This window comes from Staurois parvus, unplaced genomic scaffold (assembly GCF_062004578.1).
Source record: "Staurois parvus isolate SC_StPar_1 unplaced genomic scaffold, SC_StPar_1.0 ptg000202l, whole genome shotgun sequence".
Classification (NCBI taxonomy): domain Eukaryota; kingdom Metazoa; phylum Chordata; class Amphibia; order Anura; family Ranidae; genus Staurois; species Staurois parvus.
Window position 1 is genome coordinate 8,256,779 of NW_028317998.1, and position 21,460 is coordinate 8,278,238.

General features: G+C 37.7%; 1 protein-coding gene across 5 annotated transcripts in view; it reads left to right on the plus strand.

The window, feature by feature from the left end:
* TENM1 (teneurin transmembrane protein 1) overlaps positions 1–21,460 on the plus strand; it is a 947,931-nt gene that overhangs the window by 553,762 nt on the left and 372,709 nt on the right. For all 5 annotated transcript variants that reach the window (XM_089678299.1, XM_089678298.1, XM_089678300.1 and 2 more), the window contains 3 exons: positions 2,777–2,976; positions 10,682–10,892; positions 17,772–17,873. In XM_089678299.1, coding sequence (XP_089534425.1) covers positions 2,777–2,976; positions 10,682–10,892; positions 17,772–17,873 — 513 coding nt within the window. The remainder of the gene's footprint in view (positions 1–2,776; positions 2,977–10,681; positions 10,893–17,771; positions 17,874–21,460) is intronic.

Here is a 21,460-nt window from a genome sequence, read left to right on the forward strand (position 1 = left end):
CAATGTTTCTGTATTTTTCACCTAAGGGTCGGTTCAAAAAATGTGTAAATATTGGGTGAAAGTTGTGTGACTCTTGGGTGAAAACATTTATAAATAAACCAATAATCAGTCTCAGTTTCTGCTTTTTTCATTCAGCTTTTGAAGCTCTGGTGCCAACACAATGGCTGCTAGACTGCTTTTTTAAAAATTTTAATAAGTTTGGATTAGTGAGATTTATGCTGGTAGAAAGAATCTAGCCACAAAAATCAATGTTAAAATAAGTGGAATTTTTATTAAGCATTTTATAAGTTCATACGAGAATACCCTTGAAAACAGCAATAAAATAGTGACATTCTTGCAGAGAAACAATTTTAGTAGCTTATGTTACTGCAGAATTGCAAAGGGAGATAAAAAAAAAAGCAACTAACAACCCGTTACAATAAAACTGTGGTATAATATATTAAAACACAAAGGTTTTTTGGAGTAAGCCATTTCTCAAGTTAAGTTAGAATATGTTATTGAACTATGATTATTTTTTTTTCATTATATCCCTCCTGCAGCATTTAGAAGATAGACAAATTGAGCTGATATATAAGACAAATAGTTAAACCTAATCACTGTGTAAAATATTAATGTATAATCTGTATATTTAGTACTTGACATTAATGACATTATGGATTATTGACACCTCCTTGCTCATTCACTGCACAGCTCAGCAAGACATTGCTATTCCTTAATATTTAATACAGATCGGATTAAAAACACTCTTGAGCTTACAGCTATTGCTTTACATAACCTTTTATATTTTTCGGCATCCACAATAAAATCACTGCAGATACAAATTGTTCTGAGCACTGGGCTATAGATAAGTACACAAAATGTGTCATTGTTCAACATCTTTTCACTTGTCAACTTTTCAGTCCTATTATATGGGTGTGAAAAAAAAGACACCGAGATCTGGCTATTGTGTATTTTAACATAAATAACATGCTATAGGCAGATTTCTAGAACAAGCCAAGATGATTTGTTAATTGAAAGCATAATTTCAACAACAAAGGGTTGGGTTAAAACATGTTATGTCTTTGTAGTGCATAATGTGACCAGAAAAGTTAAGTGTAACCATTAAATATAGTGTGATAAATTCAGTGTTAGTTCAACAAAATCTTTAACAACTTATTTAGGTTTGGCACTTTTTGTGACACTTGTATCTAATTTATATGTTATCATGAGATCATTTATACTATTTATGGTAACTATAGTTAGGTGTGACTTAAATGTAGAAAACTTTTATCTGTACATTACCAATTAAATGATCCTTTAATAGAATCTAGAGTGATTTCATTAAAGGATACGTTCACCTTATAACAAAAAATAATAAATACAGACTTTTTTTTGCAGTTAAAAAATTGTGCATTTATAATTTTTTGTTTGTTGAGCCTGTAAAGCATTGCACCAGTGATCAGCACATTGCTGTGCCATGCAGGTCTCCCCCTGGCCTGTCAGTATGTCTGCTTGCTTGTACATACTGTACGGGCAAGCAGATACTTACTGACAGGAAGGCACAATGAACTACCACAGTGCTGTGGAGCGCCGTAGTAGTTCATTTAGAACTACAAGCTGCCAGCCACAAATGCTGCCAGAACTTGTAGTTTTCTCATTCACAGAATACTGTGACATGGCTGGGTGGGCAGAACCCTGCTCAGCAGTGTTTTTTTTAAATTGTGACAGCTAGCAGGAAAGAGAAGATCACCCGATAGCTGTCACAACGAGGATTGGGGGGGTGCGGGGGGCAGTCTGATCATAACATGTTACAAATTATACCCTGAATATGGGTGTAACATGTAACATGTTATGAAAAGGTGAACTTACTCTTTAATGCATTATGTTCATGACAAAAACTAAAAATGTGACAAAAAAGTTTTATTTATTATGTATTTTGTCCTTCTCTACGCTCTTTACCAAATGTTTATCTGACTAACCTTAACTGCTCTGCTGAAAATAGCCATTCGTTTGATATGAACAATTTCCTTGCTTTCCTTCGTGATTATAATATGTAGTCATATGATGATTTAGTCTGAGATTGTCACAAAGGGTAAATCTATTTTGTACATCTTATACATCAGTTTTTAAAACTTAAAAATGCAAAATAGACTTAATCCAAACCAGATCCCCTTTAACAGTATCATGTACAGGGGTTGTAGAGGGGAGAGCTAGGAAAAATTGAAACTAGTCAAAGATCCAACTTTTACAAGATTTCACTTTCCGCAGACATTTACTTATGTGAAGTTGTGCTTACTTTAAAACCTTATAGACATGAGAAAGACATGAGGAGAGCTGGTTCTGCCAGCTAGAAACAGTTAGATCATAGTGATCTAAGTCCCTGACCAATACAATAAAATACATTAACTCCAAGCAGTGAGTTGGTGAGTTTTAAATTAATCTGATTGGTTCATTGAAGTTGATGCTGGTTTGTTCAAATGGCTAAACTGATTTTTTTTTTATTTCCTGGTGCCTGAAAGTATTAGAAACCTGAACATAACAATTTTGAATCATCCAAAAATATTCAAACTAACCTTTATTTCCTAGAAGTCATCTTCTGGAAAAACATAGTAAATGACATAGGAAGAGTAACAGTGTTGTGCTATTACGTATCTGTATTTTTTGTTGCAAAAGTATACTTATTAGAAAGAATTTTGAAATAGTTATTTTGCTGTAGGCATGTCAAATCATTATTTGCATTTGTATAACTGTGTATACTTACAGGTTAATGGAACAGTTTTTCTTTTTCTGTGTGCAGTTTATCAAAGAGGAAGAGCAATAGACTCTGGTGAGGTGGAAATAGGAAAACAGATTGTGGAGAATATCCCACCTGCCTTGTTCTGGCGATTCCAGATTACAATACACCATCCTATGTATTTAAAATTTAATGTCTCATTTTCAAAAGATTCCCTTCTTGGCATATATGGAAGAAGGAATATCCCACCAACCCACACACAGGTATGTTTTATGCTTTTTTCCGATGGCATTATAATTTTAGAAGTCATTGATGATGTGGATAATTTTAAACCTAACTTTAATCCCACTAGGAAGAATCACCCCCTGTATTTATCATGGGTGCAGAAAGGATATCTTAAAGTGTTACAAAACCCAGGACCCTGCATCCACTATATCTTTTCTCATCAGAAGTTAGAGCAGTCTTGTGGCTTCTATCTGTGTCCAGCCCACCACTAGCTAAAGTTTGTAGGAGGAGTTTTCTTTCTGCTCTAGGAGGATGGAAATTCCCTGACCCCTGTCTGGACAGTGCTGATTGGCCCTGTGCTAATCACATGCACTATCCCAAGAAAAAAAAAAACCTCTCTAGCAATACACACCAAACTGAGCATTTGCATGCCTATGGTTCAGTCTGGAGATAAGAGGTGATCACTTGAAAAAGGGGAGGAACAGCGAAGAAAGGAGCAAACAGCCTTTTTACACAATGCAGAGGATTAACCCCTTAGGTCCCACAGTGAGTATAACAAGCATGCTTTACTACATATGCAGACTGATTTTACTGTTGTGGGTTTAGTAACACTTTAAGTTACAAATGGTATATCTTCACTACAGATGTTACCAAAACATGAGGTAAGAGTGAATCTTCCAATGTGGACACCTGTCCTGGTGACAGTTGTTTAAGAAATCATTTCCCCTAATATCCTGCTGTATCTCCTGGACAGCAAGCGAAGGGAAATCTCCCCTATGGGATACAGAGAGCAAAAAAACAACAACCTGACAGGGGTTATAACTATTGGTAATAAAGAGTTCATCTTTATTAATTTGTTTTTGTCTGATAACAAGTTACTCTTATTAAAGTGGTCATAAAGGCTCAAGTTTTTTTACCTTCATGCGTTCTATGCAAGAAGGTAAAACTCCCCCCCTAATAATTACCTGAGCCCCATCTTGATCCAGTGATGTGCACGAGACCAGCGGCTCTCCGGGGTCTCTCTCTCCTTATTGGCTGAGATAGCAGCAGGAGGTCCCACTACTGTCTATCACAGCTAGTGAGCCAATGAGGAGAGTGCGGGGGTGGGGTAGAGTCGAGCCACACTCTATGTCTGAATGGACAGACAGAGCAGCTGCTCGGTAGAGAGCCTGTTTGGGTGCTCTCATAGCAAGCTGCTTGTTTTGGGGGCACTTGGCAGGAGGGAGGGGCTAGGAGTGCCAGTGGGAGGAGGACTGGGGCTGCTCTGTGCAAAACCATTACACAGAGCAGGTAAGTATGATGTGTTTGTTATTTATTTTTTTAAGTCAGCCTTTAATATCACTTTAATCTCTCAGAGTGGTGGTTGCAATGCACTTATTCAACAACGTTTACATTTATTGGATTAAATATATTTTACAGATGATAAACTAGATAAATATGGCATCATTCCAGTCCAGGGGAGTCCTCAACTTCCTAACAGAAGTTTCTGGAAGACAAAAAACTTTATGTATACTGTATACCTTTCTTACTGAGGAGTAGGAACTAGTTTCAACCGGTTTAACCAAAAAATGGTTCAAGCAGGACAAAGAACCACTTGGCTCATGGTAGCTTAAATGAGAAGTACAACCAAAGCTTTTTTTGGCTGTACTTCTCCTGTGGATCACAAGAGTGCAGTTCATTCTGCACTCCGGTGACCTAATTTCAGCTGAAACCCACTTTCAGCTGACGTTACTCAGCCAGTACAGGCTGGGGAGAGATCCCGACTTTAAAGTCGGGATCCACCTCAGAGTCTGGAGCGATCTGCTGAGAGCCTGAGCCAGTTGCTCCCTCCACATCCACAGCCCAGCACTCTGGTGAGCACGGGGGGGGGGGGGCAGAGCAGAGAGCAGTGACTGACAATCACTGCTCTCTGCTCAGAGTGGCTATGAGAACTCAGCGATCAGCAGTCATGTGATTGCTGAGTTCTCACCCTTAGAGCCAGTGGGGGACAGATGCAGCATCAAACCAATGCTGCATCCACTTAGGTAAGTATGATTTTTTATAAAAACAAAATCCCATACTTCTCTTTTAAAGTGACAATAAACCCTTAGTTTTCTTGCATCTTGCATTTTCAGCAGTTGATTTAATCACTTAATGACATTGCACCTTCTGTATCTTTTAATCTTTATTTACTGTATATTCCAGTTTAAACTGGAGCTATGACCACTGCCTCAGCTTTCCTGTTTCAGGGTGGCTTCTTTTCTTGCAATATTTCATGGAGTCACCCTTGAATTGTTTACTGGGGAATATTTATTTGTGCTCTTTGTGTTAAAACAGCATTAAACTCAAAAGCAAAACGTTATTATATATTAGCTTACCAATTCTTAGATTTGGTAGCTGCATTCATATTCTTTTTTAGGCTTTCTTTCTTCTATTCTCATCTGATGATCCTGCCAGTGAGACTGTTGTTTTTCAAGAGAACAAGCTCTCTTGCAGATGTGTCCATTACAGGGATAAGACAAACCATTTACCACTGACAGGGGTGCTGTCAGGGATGAAGGCATCTAGCAAGGATAATTAGATCAGTGGGGTGCACCTAAATGAATCAGGGATCAGACTGAGGTAAAGTTAAAAGAAGTTTATTAAGACAAATTACACACTTCCAACACCCGTAAACCATAAACAATGCAAGTGACAAAACCCCAAATAACAACCTACCTGACTACTGTATATACAAAATGGAGGTAACACAGGATAAGGTCAGGACAGGGACAGAAAACAAGAGGAGCAGGGAGCAAGGTACTGGGAGAGCATGATGCAGGGTACAGGAGCAGGAACAGGAACAGGACCAAGAACAGGCACAGGAACAGGGTTCAGGCTCAGGCAGGGACACAGCTTACAGGAGAAATACTGAAGCACAGAACCTCAGTTATGGGTGGGAGACACTCACTGGTGACCACCAGAACTGCGTCCTTTGACTCTGGGAACCACAGTGCCACCAGCAGGTGACCCAGGTGATGACACAAGTCCTGACAGGTGCTTACAAAGATCACCCTTTATTTATTAACCTAAAACCTTTATCCAGAAAGGAAAACAATGTTTTCTGTAACTGTTTATAAAATGTTAGCCAGAATTTGGTTTCAGTTTGTTAGTGTAATTAAATCTGCTAGCACATACAACACTACCCTCCCCCAGACTGACAATGCTGCTGTCCACATATTCTCCCTGTGATCCAGAATGTGGACATTCAAATACAGGAGGTGTGTTACTGGCCAGATCACCATGTGAAAACAGAGGGAATAAAGCCTAAAAAAAGAAAACTAATGCAGCCACCACATCTAAGGATTGAGAAGTTGCAATTTATTACATTTTTGGTTATGGATTACAAATTTAAGCTACAAAATGCTGAATATTTGTTAATACGTTAGGTATGTGCAAGTTAACAGATAATGTGTGTGTTGTGTGTGTATATATACAGTTGTGTTCAAAATAATAGCAGTGTGTTGAAAAAAGTGAATAAAGCTCAAAATCCTTCTAATAGCTTTTATTTCCATACACACAAATGCATTGAGAACACTACACATTATATTCCAAATCAAAACATGAAGAAACATATATCAAATTTGTGTTGTTCCTCTAAAAAATTGAAGAAAAGTGAATATTAGACTGTTCAAAAAAATAGCAGTGTTTGTATTCTTCTTTACAAACTCAAACATTTACTATATGAACTGAAAAATGTTTGAAGATTTTGCTTTCCTTTGAATCACTTAATGAATATTTAGTTGTATAAGCACTGTTTCTGAGAACTGCTGTACATCTGTGTTGCATGGAGTCAACCAACTTCTGGCACCTGTGAACAGGTATTGAAGCCCAGGATGATTGGACTACATCCCACAGTTCTTCTCTATTTCTTGGTTTTGCCTCAGAAACTGCATTTGTGATGTCACCCCACAAGTTTTCTATTGGATTAAGAACCGGGGATTGGGCTGGCCACTCCATAACGTCAATCTTATTGGTCTGGAACCAAGATGTTGCACGTTTACTGGTGTGTTTGGGGTCATTGACTTGTTGGAACACCCATTTCAAGGGCATTTCCTCTTCAGCATAAGGCAGCATGACCTCTTCAAGTATTCTGATGTATTCAAACTGATCCATGATCCCTGGTATGCGATAAATAGGCCCAACACCGTAGTATGAGAAACATCCCCATATCATGATGCTTGCACAACCATGCTTCACTGTCTTCACAGTGTACTGTGGCTTGAATTCAGTGTTTGGAGGTCATCTGACAAACTGTCTCCAGCCACTAGACCCAAAAAGAACAATCTTACTTTCATCAGTCCACAAAATGTTGCACCATTTCTCTTTAGGCCAGTAAATGTGCTCTTTGGCAAATTGTAACCTCTTCAGGACATGTCTTTTTTTCAACAGTGGGACTTTGCGGGGGCTTCTTGCAGATAGCTTGGCTTCACATAGGCATCTTCTAATTGTAACAGTACTCACAGGTAACTTTAGACCTTCTTTGATCTTCCTGGAGCTGATTGTTGGCTGAGTCCTTGCCATTTTGGCTATTCTTCTATCCATTTGAATGGTAGTTTTTCGCTTTCTTCCACGTCTTTCAGGTTTTGGTTGCCATTTTAAAGCATTTGCGATCATTTTAGCTGAGCAGCCTATCATTTTGTGCACTTCTTTATATGTTTTCCCCTCTCCAATCAACGTTTTAATCAAGGTACGCTGTTCTTCTGAACAATGTCTGGAACGACCCATTTTCCTCAGAATTTCAGAGAGAAATGCACTGTAACCAGCATGTACAACATTTACTGCCTTCCTTCCTTCCTTAAATAAGGGCAATAACTGCCACCTGTTTTTCAAAGAATGAATGACCTCACTAATAGAACTCCACACTGCTATTATTTTGAACATGCCCCTTTCAATTAGTGATTCAATTACACAGAATCAGCAGCATGCATGTCATGACTGTTGGGTCTGTTGGATTTCTATTACTCTACTACACCTGCTAGTAAATTATTTGCCATGTAGAAATATCATTTCTACCAAAAACAGTGATCAGGTTAGTGATGTCTGACTGCTATCATTTTGAACACAACTGTATATATATGTATGAATATATATATATATATATATATATATATATTGTGCAGATATTTTAGGAAGGTTGGATGAATTGCTATAAAGTAAGAATTCCTTCAAAAAGATATATTTTAATAGTTGAATTTTATCAAGTTACAAGATGTAAATTGAGCAAACAGAAGAAAAATCTAGGAATCTTACAGGAGAGTGCAAATGCTTAGTGCCTTACCAAAAGTGAATTAATGTATAAAAACAAACAGCCAAATCAATACTCACAAAAGTAGAAAAACTATAAGCGTAAAACACCAAAGCATGATCAAGTGCAGAACTACATATAGCTCTGAGGATAAGGGTTCAACTCCAAAATGTGTCAGCTTGCCAACACAGTGATGCATCAGGTCAGGCCATGTGATTTCCACATTGGGTTGTGATTTGGTGTTTTGCAACAGTTATGCATCTTCTGCTTTTCTGAGTATTGATTTGGCTGTTTGTTGTATACATTAATAAACCTTTGGTAATGCATTAGGTGTTTGCTCCCTCCTGTATGCTTTCTTACAATTATCTACTATATTTCCCCATCTGAGGAGGGAAACACCAACAGAGAATACCAGATGGATATTCTCACATTTTCTTTTGATGTTGATCTCCGTATTGCGATTTTATGGCAGTACTCTGAACTCTGGCGGTGTTTGTGCATTTTTTTAGAATAGAAATTTAAATGGAATCAATATTTTGTGTGACTACTCTTTGGATTCAAACCAGCATCAATTCCAATACTTTCTCATTTTGTATACTTGCACAGGTGTATGATTAATCAATTATACTAAGCAGGTGCTAATGATCATCAATTTCAAATGTAGGTTGAAACACATTTAACATCATCATTTCCTAAAACAGCTGTGTAGAAGGCATAAAACTTGGTCAAAAACAGCCAAACTCTGCTACTAAGATGAGGTTGTGGAAGACAGTTTCATGTCACAGGTCACACACTATGGCAAGACTGAGTACAGAAACAAAACATGGTAGTTAATTAAGGTAGTTATACTGCATCTGCAAGCTCTCTTCCAGGCATAGATTTCAAAGCATCCTAGGCTTTCAAGATGTGTTGTTCAAGCTCTTTTGAAAAAGCACAAAGAAACGGGCAGCGTGGAGGTCCGTAGACATAGTGGTCAGCCAAGGAAACTAATGTAGCAGATGAAAGACATATCATGCTTACTTCTCTTCGACATTGGAAGAAGTCCAGCAGTGCCATCAGCACAGAACTAGGAAACGAGTGAGACCCAGGTTTACCCATCTACTGTCTGGAGTAGTCTAGACATAAGTGGTCTTCATGGAAAAATTGCATCCAAAAAACAATACATCCAATGCAGAAATAGGGCTAAGCAACTTCATTATAAACAAAATACTAGGGTGCAGAGAAGTGACAACAGGTGCTCTGGACTGATGAGTCAAATTCTGAAATATATGACTGCAGCAGAAGGCGGTTTGTTCACCAAATGGCTGGAGTGCGGTACAATAATGTGTCTGCAGGCAACAGTGAAGCATGATGGAGGTTTCTTGCAAGTTTGGTGCTGCAGTTTGGCAAATAGAGTTGGAGATTTGGACAGGATCAATGGTGTCCTCCATGCTGCTAAATATAGGTAGATACTTAGCCATCATGCCATACCATCAGGGAAGCTTGTTATTGGCTCCAAATGTATTCTGCAGCAGGACAATGAGCCCAAACATACAGCCAATGAGCTCTCTTCAGCGTGAAGAAGGACAAGGAGTCCTATAAGTGATGGATTGGACCCCACATAGCCCTGATCTCAACATCACGATCAAGTCTGTCTGGGCTTACATGAAGAGACAGAAGGATTTGAGGCAACCAACATTCATAGATGATCTGTGGTTAGTTCTCCAAAAGGTTTGGAACAACCTACCTGCTAAGTTCCTTAAAAAACTGTGTGCAAGTATACCTAGAAAAAACTGATGTTGTTTTGAATTTCTGAAAGCATGCTTAATATACAACCTTTTTTCACCTGCCTAAAGCTTTTATATATATATATATATATATATATATATATGTTCTTTTCACTATTCCCCCTTCTAAAAAGTGTTGGCTAGAGGTATACTTTAAGTGTCGTAAGAACACTCTCTTTTCTTATTTGTTCAGGAATAGCCAGCTAGCTTAGTCCATTATATACAGTAGATAATGTAAAAATCCAACTTTTCAAAATTGTGTTTTAATGACTGTATCAATGCACAGATTCATCATAGAATTATTTAAAAGAGATTAATGGTGCAATCATTGCAAGGTGAAAATAATTATATGCAATCACAAAACATCTTTTATCATATTATAGTACGTTTATTAACTCATGAAACAAATTTTGATGCCAGCATTTATTGAAAATTCATGGAATTAATCCATGCTTATGAAGGGACCACAATGTCTTTTTTAATCATAATAATATGTTCCGCTTGGTAGGATGTTACCCTTAGATCTTTTCGCCCATTTGGATTCATTTAATAAAACTGCATTAAGGTAGAACAGTTTTATTAGCCATTGTGTTATTATATAATACAAACTTTCCTTTTTGCTGTGATTTAACATTTTCAAAGCTTTTCAAAGTTCAAGTTTGCTCTATAATCGGCTTAATCAGTCGTGAATTGTCCTTGATCTTCACACAGTTTGATTTTGTAAAGTTGATGGATGGGAAGCACTTGATAAAGCAAGAACCAAAAAATGCAGAAAACCCACAGCATGCACCTCGGAGTCTAGTTCTGGCATCCTTACAAGAGACAGGCTTCATTGAATACATGGATCAAGGTACCTGGCATTTAGCATTTTACAATGACGGAAAGAAGATGGAGCAAGTTTTTGTACTAACAACGGCAATAGGTGAGAATTGTCTTTTACACCTCTGTAAAAATTGTACATTATATTTTATCAACATGTAGCAACTGCTAACATAGGTACTGTTCATTCCCAGACTTAACTCCCTTCTCAGTACAGTACTCTATTTTCAATATTAGAATTGATTTACAAAAGGATTAGAGAATGTTCTGTTTGCAAAGTCAAAATTTAACTTCTTCACGCTGGCCGCACACAAATGTGTGGCCTCCCGGCGTCTGGCCCTAGATGACGAGAGGCTGCACATTTGTGTGCAATTAAAAAAAACATATGAGCTGAGAGCATGCGCCCTGCGTGCTCCTAGCACACATGTCCGGTACTCACGGAAAGGTCCCAATCTCCACTTTCGATCGGGTCCTTTCCCGATCATGTGACCGCCGTGACGGCGAATCACGGCAGTCACATGACCCTAAAACCCCGCCTCCTGGCTTCTGAAACCCTTAAAGGGCCGGGAGGCGCCTGTGCCAAGGGGTTAAAAAAATTTTAAAGAACAGGATTTTTGCTCACACATGATTGGATGATCAAAGTTATTATAGTTTTACCTCATTCACTAAGCTAAATAAAAATATATTTTGCTAAAAAAAGCAAGACAAAAAAAAATCTGCTAAGTGAACAGCCTATATTTCTTTAAGAAATCAATCAAAATGCCTATACAGATGTTTATTAACCATTTGCCCTCCGGAAGATTTAACCCCCTTCATAACCGGGCCATTTTTTGCTGTTCGGCACTGCGCTATTTCAACTGGTAATTGCACGGTCATGCAATGGTGCACCCAAACTAAATTTATGTCCTTTTTTTCACACAAAAAAAAAAGAACATAAAAGAATTAAAGATCATATCTCCTGCAATGCAAAGCTTGCTGAAATGAATCTAGCTCATTCATGAACTGTCGTGAATGAGTTAGGTTTTTGACAGCTCAAGATAGTGATCTGTGATTGGATGGAGCTGGTCACATTGTACAGGGTGCTGTGATTGGCCCCATGTATAATGTGACAGCTGTGGGCCAATCACAGCTCACTAGGAAGAGAAGTATAGCTGTTATGAATGAGACTCAACTCATAACAGCTTTGCTTACATTGTGATTATATGACCGCATAGCGATCACATGATCACCGGGTCCCATTCACTGGGTTCTTCATTCCGCTGGACACAGCAATTACAGGGGGGAGCAATGCATGCCCACTCGGGTGTGCAGTGCCCCCCCTGTGTTAGTATAGCTAGGAAGTGGTTAAATTTACAAGTCATTTTAACTTGGCTCATGGCATTTTGAGCTGAGCTGGTTTGCTCAAAAAGGAGATCAGAGATCTGGACATGAACATTCTGGCCTCCAGATTCAGCAATAAACTGGGCAGATGTGTCACCAAATATATATCCTCCGGCGGCAGCAGTGGATGCCCTTCTAGCTCTTTGGGATCAGTGCAGTCTCTTCTCTGCTTTTCCTTCTCTAAAACACCTTCCACCTCCTACTCTGCAAGATCAAGATGGAGGGCATGTAAGCAACTCTCATTGATAGCCCCAGGTAGATACTCTAACCTGATCAAGTTTCTGGTGGACACCTCATGAGCTTTCCCAGATCAACCAGACCTTCTATCTCAGAATATGATCTACCATACTGCTTCTTGGTCACTGACTTAATTGGCATTGGCATAGGTCCTGAGAGACAGGGATCTTTCTTTTTCAGTGATCCCCATGCTTTTAAAAGCTAGCTTTGTCTGGCTCCAGTACATCAGAAAGAAATTTTCTGTCACCACCTGGATGTAGTTCATGCTGTAAGGGTTTACATCTCAGCCACTGCTTCCATTTAAAAGACTGACCCAGCATCTTGTTCCACCATTTCTCAATGGCTTGGACAGATCATTATTCAATCTTATGGTCTCAGAAACAATGATCCACCTTCTCCTGCCAAGGCACACTCTACTAGGTCAGTGAGAGACTGTTAGGCTTTTAGACATCAGAAAACAGTTTCTTAGGTTGCCAAGGCTACTGCCTAGTCTTCTGTTTACCAGGTGGATTTTCAGACTTCATCTAAATACAGCTTTGAGCTTAAAGGATAAGTTCATGTTTCTGAGCATGTTACATGCTACACCCATATTTTGGGTGTAACGTGTAACATGCTCCAGAGCTGCACCCCACACCCCCAATCCACTCCCTCCCTGTGGCAGAAGGCTGGAGATCCTCACCCTGTACCTCCTGCTGTCACATATTAAAAATAGCGCAAACTGTGAATGACAGAACTCTACAAGTACCATCATCCACCACAGCTGGTGGCTTGTAGTTCTCAGTGAACTGAGGGCACTGATGAGCACTCTCATAGTTTATTCATGTAGCTTGCAAACAGTCAGCCTGTATGGAGGTACAGTCCGAAAGCTTCAGGGCTTGTCTGCAGGATCCTGACATTGCACCCCTGATCCACTGATGACGGGTGCATTGCTTTCTGGGCTACTGAGGGAAAAATAATAAATTCACATTTCTTTTCCTGCAAAAATATGTGCATTTATTGATTTTGATTGCTCTGCCATGCAGAAACAAAAGTTATTTTCCCTTTGTTGTCCATTTCTTTGCTGTGTGTGTGTGTATTAACTCACCACAAATGACCAGAAAAGGGTGAATCCTGCCTAAAAAACTCAGAGATTTCAACACATTAGTTGAAATGTATATTTATTTTAATTTATCACAGTCCTTTGCTTACTTAAAGTGTTACGAAACCCAGGACCCTGCATTCATTCTATCTGGTCCCCCTCAGTACACATAACATGGAAATGCAACTATTTTAGTAAATATAAACTGCTAAATACCTTTTCTCATGAGCAGTATATAGCAGTCTTGTGACTTCTATCAGTGTCCAGCAGAGCACTGGTTACAGCTTGGCAATACACACCAAACTGAGCATGTGCAGCTTGCCCCTAGCCTCTGTTCTATCAGGAGATATTTGAGAGACACTGGAAGAAGAGGAGGATTAGAGAACAGATGATCAAACAAAACATCCTTTTTACACAATGTGGAGGATTAACCCCTAGGTTCCACAGTAAATATAACAAGCATTCTTTACTGCATATACAGACTGATTTTACTGTTGTGAATTTAGTAACATTTTAAAAATTGTAATTACATTTTTTTAAAACACTAAAATTCATAAAGAATGTGTTACATTATGGGTCACATAAGCCCTTTTCATTAATATATGATTTTTTTCAGCATACAGTTATTTTCATATGAATGAGAAAATATTAAATTCACAATATTGTGTTCCTTTTTAATCACAGAATTGAATTTGATATTTTCTTTGGTAATACTATAAGGCCCTGGAGAAGGCCTTCCTTTTTAGAGGAAATTTTAAAGTTAAAGAATAAGTTCACATTTCAGAGAATGTTACACTTTACATCCATAATTCAGGTGTAATGTGTAGCATGTTCCAGACCTGCCCCTTGCACCCCCAATCCTCCCCTCCCTGTAACAGTAGGTGAGGGATCATTTCCCCACACCCATTGTCACATTTTTAAAATAGTGTTCTGTGAATTAGAGAACTACAAGTACCATCATCCATTGTGACTGACAGCTTGTAGGTCTCAGTGAACTACGTAGACGCTGATGAGCATTCTCATAGTTCATTCACAAGCCCTGCAGCTTGCAAACAGTCAGCCATTATCAGGGGTATTGGCTGAAAGCTGCAAGGCTTGTCTGCAGGAACCTGACATTGCATCCCTGATCCGATGATCATGGATGCAATGCTTTCCAGGCTCCTGAGGGAGAAAATAAAGGTGCACATTTTTTTGTTCCTGCGAAAACACGTGCTTTTATTAATTTTTCCCAGAAGGTGAACTTAGCCTTCAAATAATACTTTGCTCCGGAAATTGTTTTAATTTTACATTCTTCAAGTTTAACAAATTATTTGTTTTGGCATACTGCTAAAGTTGTATTAAGGGAGAAACTTTTTCACTATGTCATTCTATGGGGTTAGGAATATAGAATTTAATAATTTGAATGCCAGGGTTAGGGAGTTTCAAAGACATCCAAAGAGGGATTATTCAGAGAATAAATCTGTTTATATGAAGGATTTAGAATCTTTTCTTGTGTTATCATAAATAGAAAGATAGAACATGTGATAAAAAGTAGCAAGATTTTTTAAATATTTGAAAAATATGGTAAAATGCTCTTTAGGTTGGTTCCGTCATCTAGGATTACAGCATCTACTGTATTTAACATAAGAAAGACTCTGAAGGCAAAATATACACAAAATCTGATCATATAAAGAAATTGTTAAAAAAAATATTAGAATACCTGTCTGCAACATTCTAAGATTGGTTGTTTGAAATAGAGACCTATTTTTTTCTTCAACTGAACTTTGCTACTCTCTCCACTGCAAGCAGAATCTTTAAGTGGCCCAATTATGCTTAAGGAAATTGAAGATATTATAAAGCAATTACCATGTTCAAGGCATCTGGCCAAGATGGGTACACATCTGAATATTAAAATAATGTAAAAAGAGGTAGCTTTAAGTTTGACCTCAATACATAATTCCTTTTAATTTCTAATAAGACATTTGTGTCAGCCAAAATTTGCCAAGTTCCTAAACCTGAATAAGATCTTGCACTTCTATCATCTTACTATCCAATTTCATTATTAAATTGTAATTATGAAATAATTATGTCTACGCTGGCAGGTCAAAAGAAGAAGTGACTGGAGGTCTTGAACACAATGATCAAACAGGTTTTATTTCAGGTTATTGAAAAATATTAGACAACTGGTGGCAGCAATGCAATGTTTAATGGGCTCCATGCAAGAGACTGAGAAGTCAGCATATACATTTCAGTTACTGAAAAGTAGGTTTTCAATAACTTATGTGAAATAGACAACTTGATCTATTTTTTAAAAATATTATACACAAAACTTACACTAATTTATAGCATTTTCTTCTGGCATAATTAATGGGTGACAATCAAAAATAATGTATGTATTTACATTTATAAAGACTTCCAAGCTTAGTCCAATCTCTCCACTGATTTTTAATCTGGTAATGGATTCTCCTTCAAAGTTGCTTAGAAAGTCATTCTATGGTTAATCTCTGGGGAAATAAAGATTTATTTGTATGCTGTTGATTTGCTTGAATGTTGATTTTGGATTTAAAGACCTGCTTTGTAAAAGTCTGACTTTTAAAATATATAAAGAGCATTAAATTAGTCTAATCTCAGGATTGTTCAAATAATTCTAGAAATATTAGTATATACTTATTAAACTCATTATGTACAACCTATTTTAAATTCTGATCGAGTGTTGACCTCTGTGGTGAAGATTTTCAGTTGTAATTTTTTTGTCTTGCAATCTTAGATTTTGCACTTGTCAGTGTACTTACTACAATCCATATTTCGCCATTTAACTTAATGAGACTAAATGAAGAAACATTGTTTTTACTGAAATGAGACAAAAAGTTGAAACTTTAAGAGATGTTTCTTGTTCCTCATTAGAGAAAGCTTATTTAGGGCCCCCAATTTGTATTGGTATAATCTTCATTGATTCCCTTTGTATTTACCTTCTTGGCAGACTTTTTTTTCTTTTGTAGATTTTCTACTCTCAGCTTTGTGGGGCATATTCTCTGATCTCTTTACCTAATGCCAGGAGGCTACTAACACTTACCTTAACCTGCCAAACAGTATTACCTTTAATTTAATTACAGATAGCCTTCCATCCCCACTGACTTAATGAAATGCAAGTTAACAGCTAGCATAACATGTGTGTTAATGCAACTCACAAGAATAGATAAGTGTGAAAGAGGCCTTAGAGCTTACATCTATTTAAAGGAAACATATACTGAGAAAGCTGAAAAGGCTTTCACTGCTATTTGCCTGAAAATGCTAGCTTGCTGACTGTCATGATAATCAAGTGTCTTCAAGACTTTCTGAACCCCTAAAATAAAATTGAGGATCATAAATTCTCATTGCAGATGCTGTATGCTTGTTGAGGGGCCAGTAACTTAAAAAGTGTTGAAGGCAAAGCAGCCACTTAATTAGCATTAACAGAAAGAAGTCAACAATGGTGGCTAACATATATTATTTACAAGTCTACTTTCATTTTACATATGTTATATCTTGAATTTTTTCAGGGGTTATATGTAACACCAGCACTTTCCTACACTCCAGGTTTCCTAAGCAAGACATTGCCATTTATAGGTAAATGTTCCTCATTCATTTTGTTAACTATGCAAACAGTTCAAGAGCTCTTCCTTCTGAGTGATCACTTTGTGCATGGCATCAATAATTATGATGTCCAGAGGATGATTTAGACAATTGCTTTACTTATGGATCATTTCAGATAAATGTGCAACCTGATACATGAAGAATCAGTCACATCTGCCAGTATAGCTAATGGTGTGTCCTTGCTCTTTATTCTATATTCATCAAAGCCAGTGCTGTTTTTTCAGGATTGTAAACCTGACCAAGTCCAGTAAACAATTGCAATTATTGAGCCTGTGATATGTTGACAGCATTAAACTTTTCAAGACTCCTACATAAAAGTGATCTTTTTCAACTTGTTTCAAACTGAAACAGATGATGGCAAATGCTTATTTATCCTATGTACAGAGCATTATCCAGTAATTTATTTGCTCGCTCCTACATACTTTATCCTGAATTGCATTTCTGTAATGCTACTGATTCTATGACAATTTTATTCATATGAGAAAAAAAATGTATGTACTCAAATACTTATTTGAGTTCTTGGTATATCAGAATAAAAGCCAGTATGATTATTTTTATCGCAAAGAGAAATTTACAGCAATTTCCCCTGCAATTGAGTTACTCATAGTGTATTACATTTACAGCTGAATCCAAACTTTACCTCAGTGTAGTTTATTCTATTTTATTCACTCACAGAAATGATGGATGATTGCTCAACTAACTGTAATGGAAATGGAGAATGCATATCTGGGCATTGTCACTGCTTCCCTGGATTTTTGGGACCGGACTGCTCTAGAGGTATAGATCACTAATCTTTATATTATCTATCTATATTTTTAAGCATTACACTATACAACAGAACAAATTACTACAAGAGTACAGAATGTTTCATAAGAGAGCTCCACCTTACCGCAGTCATACTGATGCTTTAAAAAAAGAGAAAAACTCAACATGTTTGTAAAGCAAATTGCTTTACTAATATGCATCACACACTGCTTGCTTTGGATGTAAATTGATTGAATATCTGGGATACATAAGTCTGGAGAAAATATCTGAAGCTATACCTTCCCGGTTTAAAAGGAAAAGTTCTATTTGCCCTAACATTATTTTGGGTCAAATACTAGAGGTCAGAGTGTATGTATGTGTTGGTGGAGGGAATAGCACTGTAATTGGTGAAAGCGTCACAAGTGAAGTATATGGATTATATATTAATCAATTGATTATCGCAAATTAATTGGGACTTTTATATTAATATTGGCACTGTTATACAGCACTTGGAGAATTTAGTATTGATATACTGTATATTCATGGTATAAGCAGACTGTTTAACACTAACAGATGGATTAACAAAAGGACATTTATTTTTTTTTAAAAGCCATGCACATTGTTAAACGCATTTTTTATTGTAGGAATTAATGCATTTATTTTGGAACACACATTTATAGTAATGTTTGGATACATTTAATCATATAAGACAGCACTACACTAAGAAAACATTATATTCTAGTACATATATGGGAACGCATATAGTGTCAGCTGCAGTCAAACACATTGTATATGGGATAGTACATACAGTAATTGCGCTGAAGTTCATTATTTAACTAAATTTGCTAGTGCCTTTAACACTAACCTCTCCAAAGGTGAGCAATACTGCTGTCCAAGAGTGACCCGATTGCCCCCCCACAGAGTGGAGTCACCCTAAAGCTCAGTTCACACTATTGCAACTTGGGATCCGACTTGTGAGACCCCGAGTTGCATGACATGTGAAATCCCATGTTAGTCAATGAGAGCTGTCTTAATTAGCACTACTGAAGTCGCTCCGACTGTAGAAAAGGTTCCTGTACTACTTCAAGGTGACTTCTATCTGACTTGTGCCCATAGACTTTAATGGAAGTCACCTCCAAGTTGGATCCTCATCTATATTGATGTGAATTGGATCCGACACACTTTTTTTTTTTTTTTTTGACCAATTGGAAAATATTAGTTTTTCTATTAAATTGCATTTCATTTATTGAATTTCTAATCTTAATCCTAATTTTCAGAACAAATGAAATTCGAATTCTGTGTAAAGAATAATTGGTTGCTAAGGAGAGGGTCAGGAAACCATTTACTGCAGACTTAACAACCAATGACTCATCATGTAAATAAAAGAATACCAGCATTTAAAAACATTTTTTTAAATATGCGTGGGATCCACCCCATCCACACCAGGTCGTTCGGGTCTGGTATGGATTTTAAGGGGAATTTCACACCAAATTTTAAAAAAATGGTGTGGGATACCCCAAAATCCATACCAGGCTCTTATCCAAGCATGCAGCCTAGCAGATCAGGAGGGGGGACAAGCAAACACCCCCCTGAACTGTACCAGGCCAAATTCCCTCAACATGTCACTTTGTCTCCATGTTGATGGGGACAAGGGCCTCTTTCCCACAACCCTGGACTGTGGTTGTGAGGGTCTGCAGGGGGTGACTTATCGGAATCTGGAAGTCCCCTTTCACAAGGGGTCCCCCAGATCCTGTCCCCCTGTGTGAATGAGTATGGGGTACAAAGTACCCCTACTCATTCACCAAAAAAGTGTATTATTATTATTATACATTATTTATATAGTGCCAAAAGGTTTGCTCAGCGCTGTACATTATAGGTGTAAAATGTGAATAAAAACACAGCATGCCCCAGTTGGTTATGTCACAAGTGGGAAAGGTCACCCAGTGATGTCATTGGGGGGCCACGTCCTTAGCTATTTAAGAACTGTCAGACGGCTGAGGGCTCAGACAGAGGGAGACAGCGTCGGGAGTGGAGCTCTTGTTTTTTTGTTTGTTTGATTTTTCGGGTCGGAGGCGGCGTTCATTATGATTGACGTTGGATCTACTTCATGGGACTTTTTTTTTTAATAAAGGACTTGTCAAAAATTGTTGTATTTTTATTCACATATGACACTTTTTTGGTGAACGAGTAGGGGTACTGTGTAAGTATTTTAACTATGTTCAAAGTGGCTTCCAGATTCTCATCAGTCACCCCATGCAGACCTCCACAACCACAGCCCAAGATTGTAGGGAAGAGGCCCTTCTACCCATCAACATGGGGACATGGTGCTTTGCGGGGAGCCCCCCTACCCCAAAGCACCCCCCATGTTGAGGGCATGAGGCCTGGTATGCTCATTCATCCCCTCCCCTTTTCTGACCTGCCAGACTGCATGCTTGGATAAGAGTCTGGTTAGAATTGTGGGGGTACCCTACACCATGTTTTTTTTTTAATTTAGGTGCAGGGTTCCCCTTAAAATCCATACCAGACCCAAAGGGCCTGGTATGAATAGGAGGGGGACCCCCATGCTTTGAAAAAAAAATAATAATTGCTGGCATTCTTTTATTTCTATTCAGTTGTCAGCAGGGAAACCACTGACAGCTGATGAGTCATCGGTTAAGGATGCGGTGGCCGGATTCCCAGCCCTCTCCTTAGCAACCAGCTAGTCTTTACACAGAATTGCATTTATTCTGAAAATTAGGATTTCATTAGAAATTCAATAAATGAAACAAAATTTAACAAAAAAAAAAGATATTTTCCAATTAGTAAAAAAAATAATAGCAAAGTCACATGGCAAAGTCGTGAATCAAGTCGTACTCAAGTTGCCAGGAAGTCACACTGTAGGTCGCAGTAGTGTGAACCAAGCCAAAGACAGGAAGTTTGGTACTAGTCAGATCACCAAGTGAAAATAAAGAAAAAAGCCTAAAAAAGAAAACTAATTCAGAAACCAAATTTAAGGATTGATAAGATGCAATATAGTAATTTTCGTGTGTGTAGATGCGCCTTAAATGTTGCACACATTGTAAGCATAGTGGAATGCAATAACAATAACAAATTGAACAGTATGAATGAAATTTATTTTAAGAGTAACAGTTGCCTTTTGTTTTAAAACATAACACCCAAAATAAGAACAATTTGACTTATAGGGATCAGTTTAATTTTGCATTGTAGGTGTGTCCCTTTATTTTACTTATAGAATTGTGAAAGTCTCACTAAAGGAACTCAGAAGATTCACAAAGAACACTATCATTTAGATTTAAAATTGTACTTCAATATTGATGTCCTCCGATCACTTAGCATCTTCCATGAGCTCTTTCTCCCTGTAAGGATAATAACTCTGTGGTCTACCACAATTCATTTGGCACTGTATTTAAGAGGAATGAAGTCATTTTCACTGCAGATAGTGACAGCACAGGTTAATTCAACCCATCCAAGCATCAATATGTGATGATTTATTTACTAACATAAATGATCCATTAAACAGAGACTAGAATTCTGTGGTAAACATGAAAATATTATTTTGCTATTACTGTGTAGATAACTACTATATCAGAGGTTACAAGAGAACAGCCAGTATAGTAGGA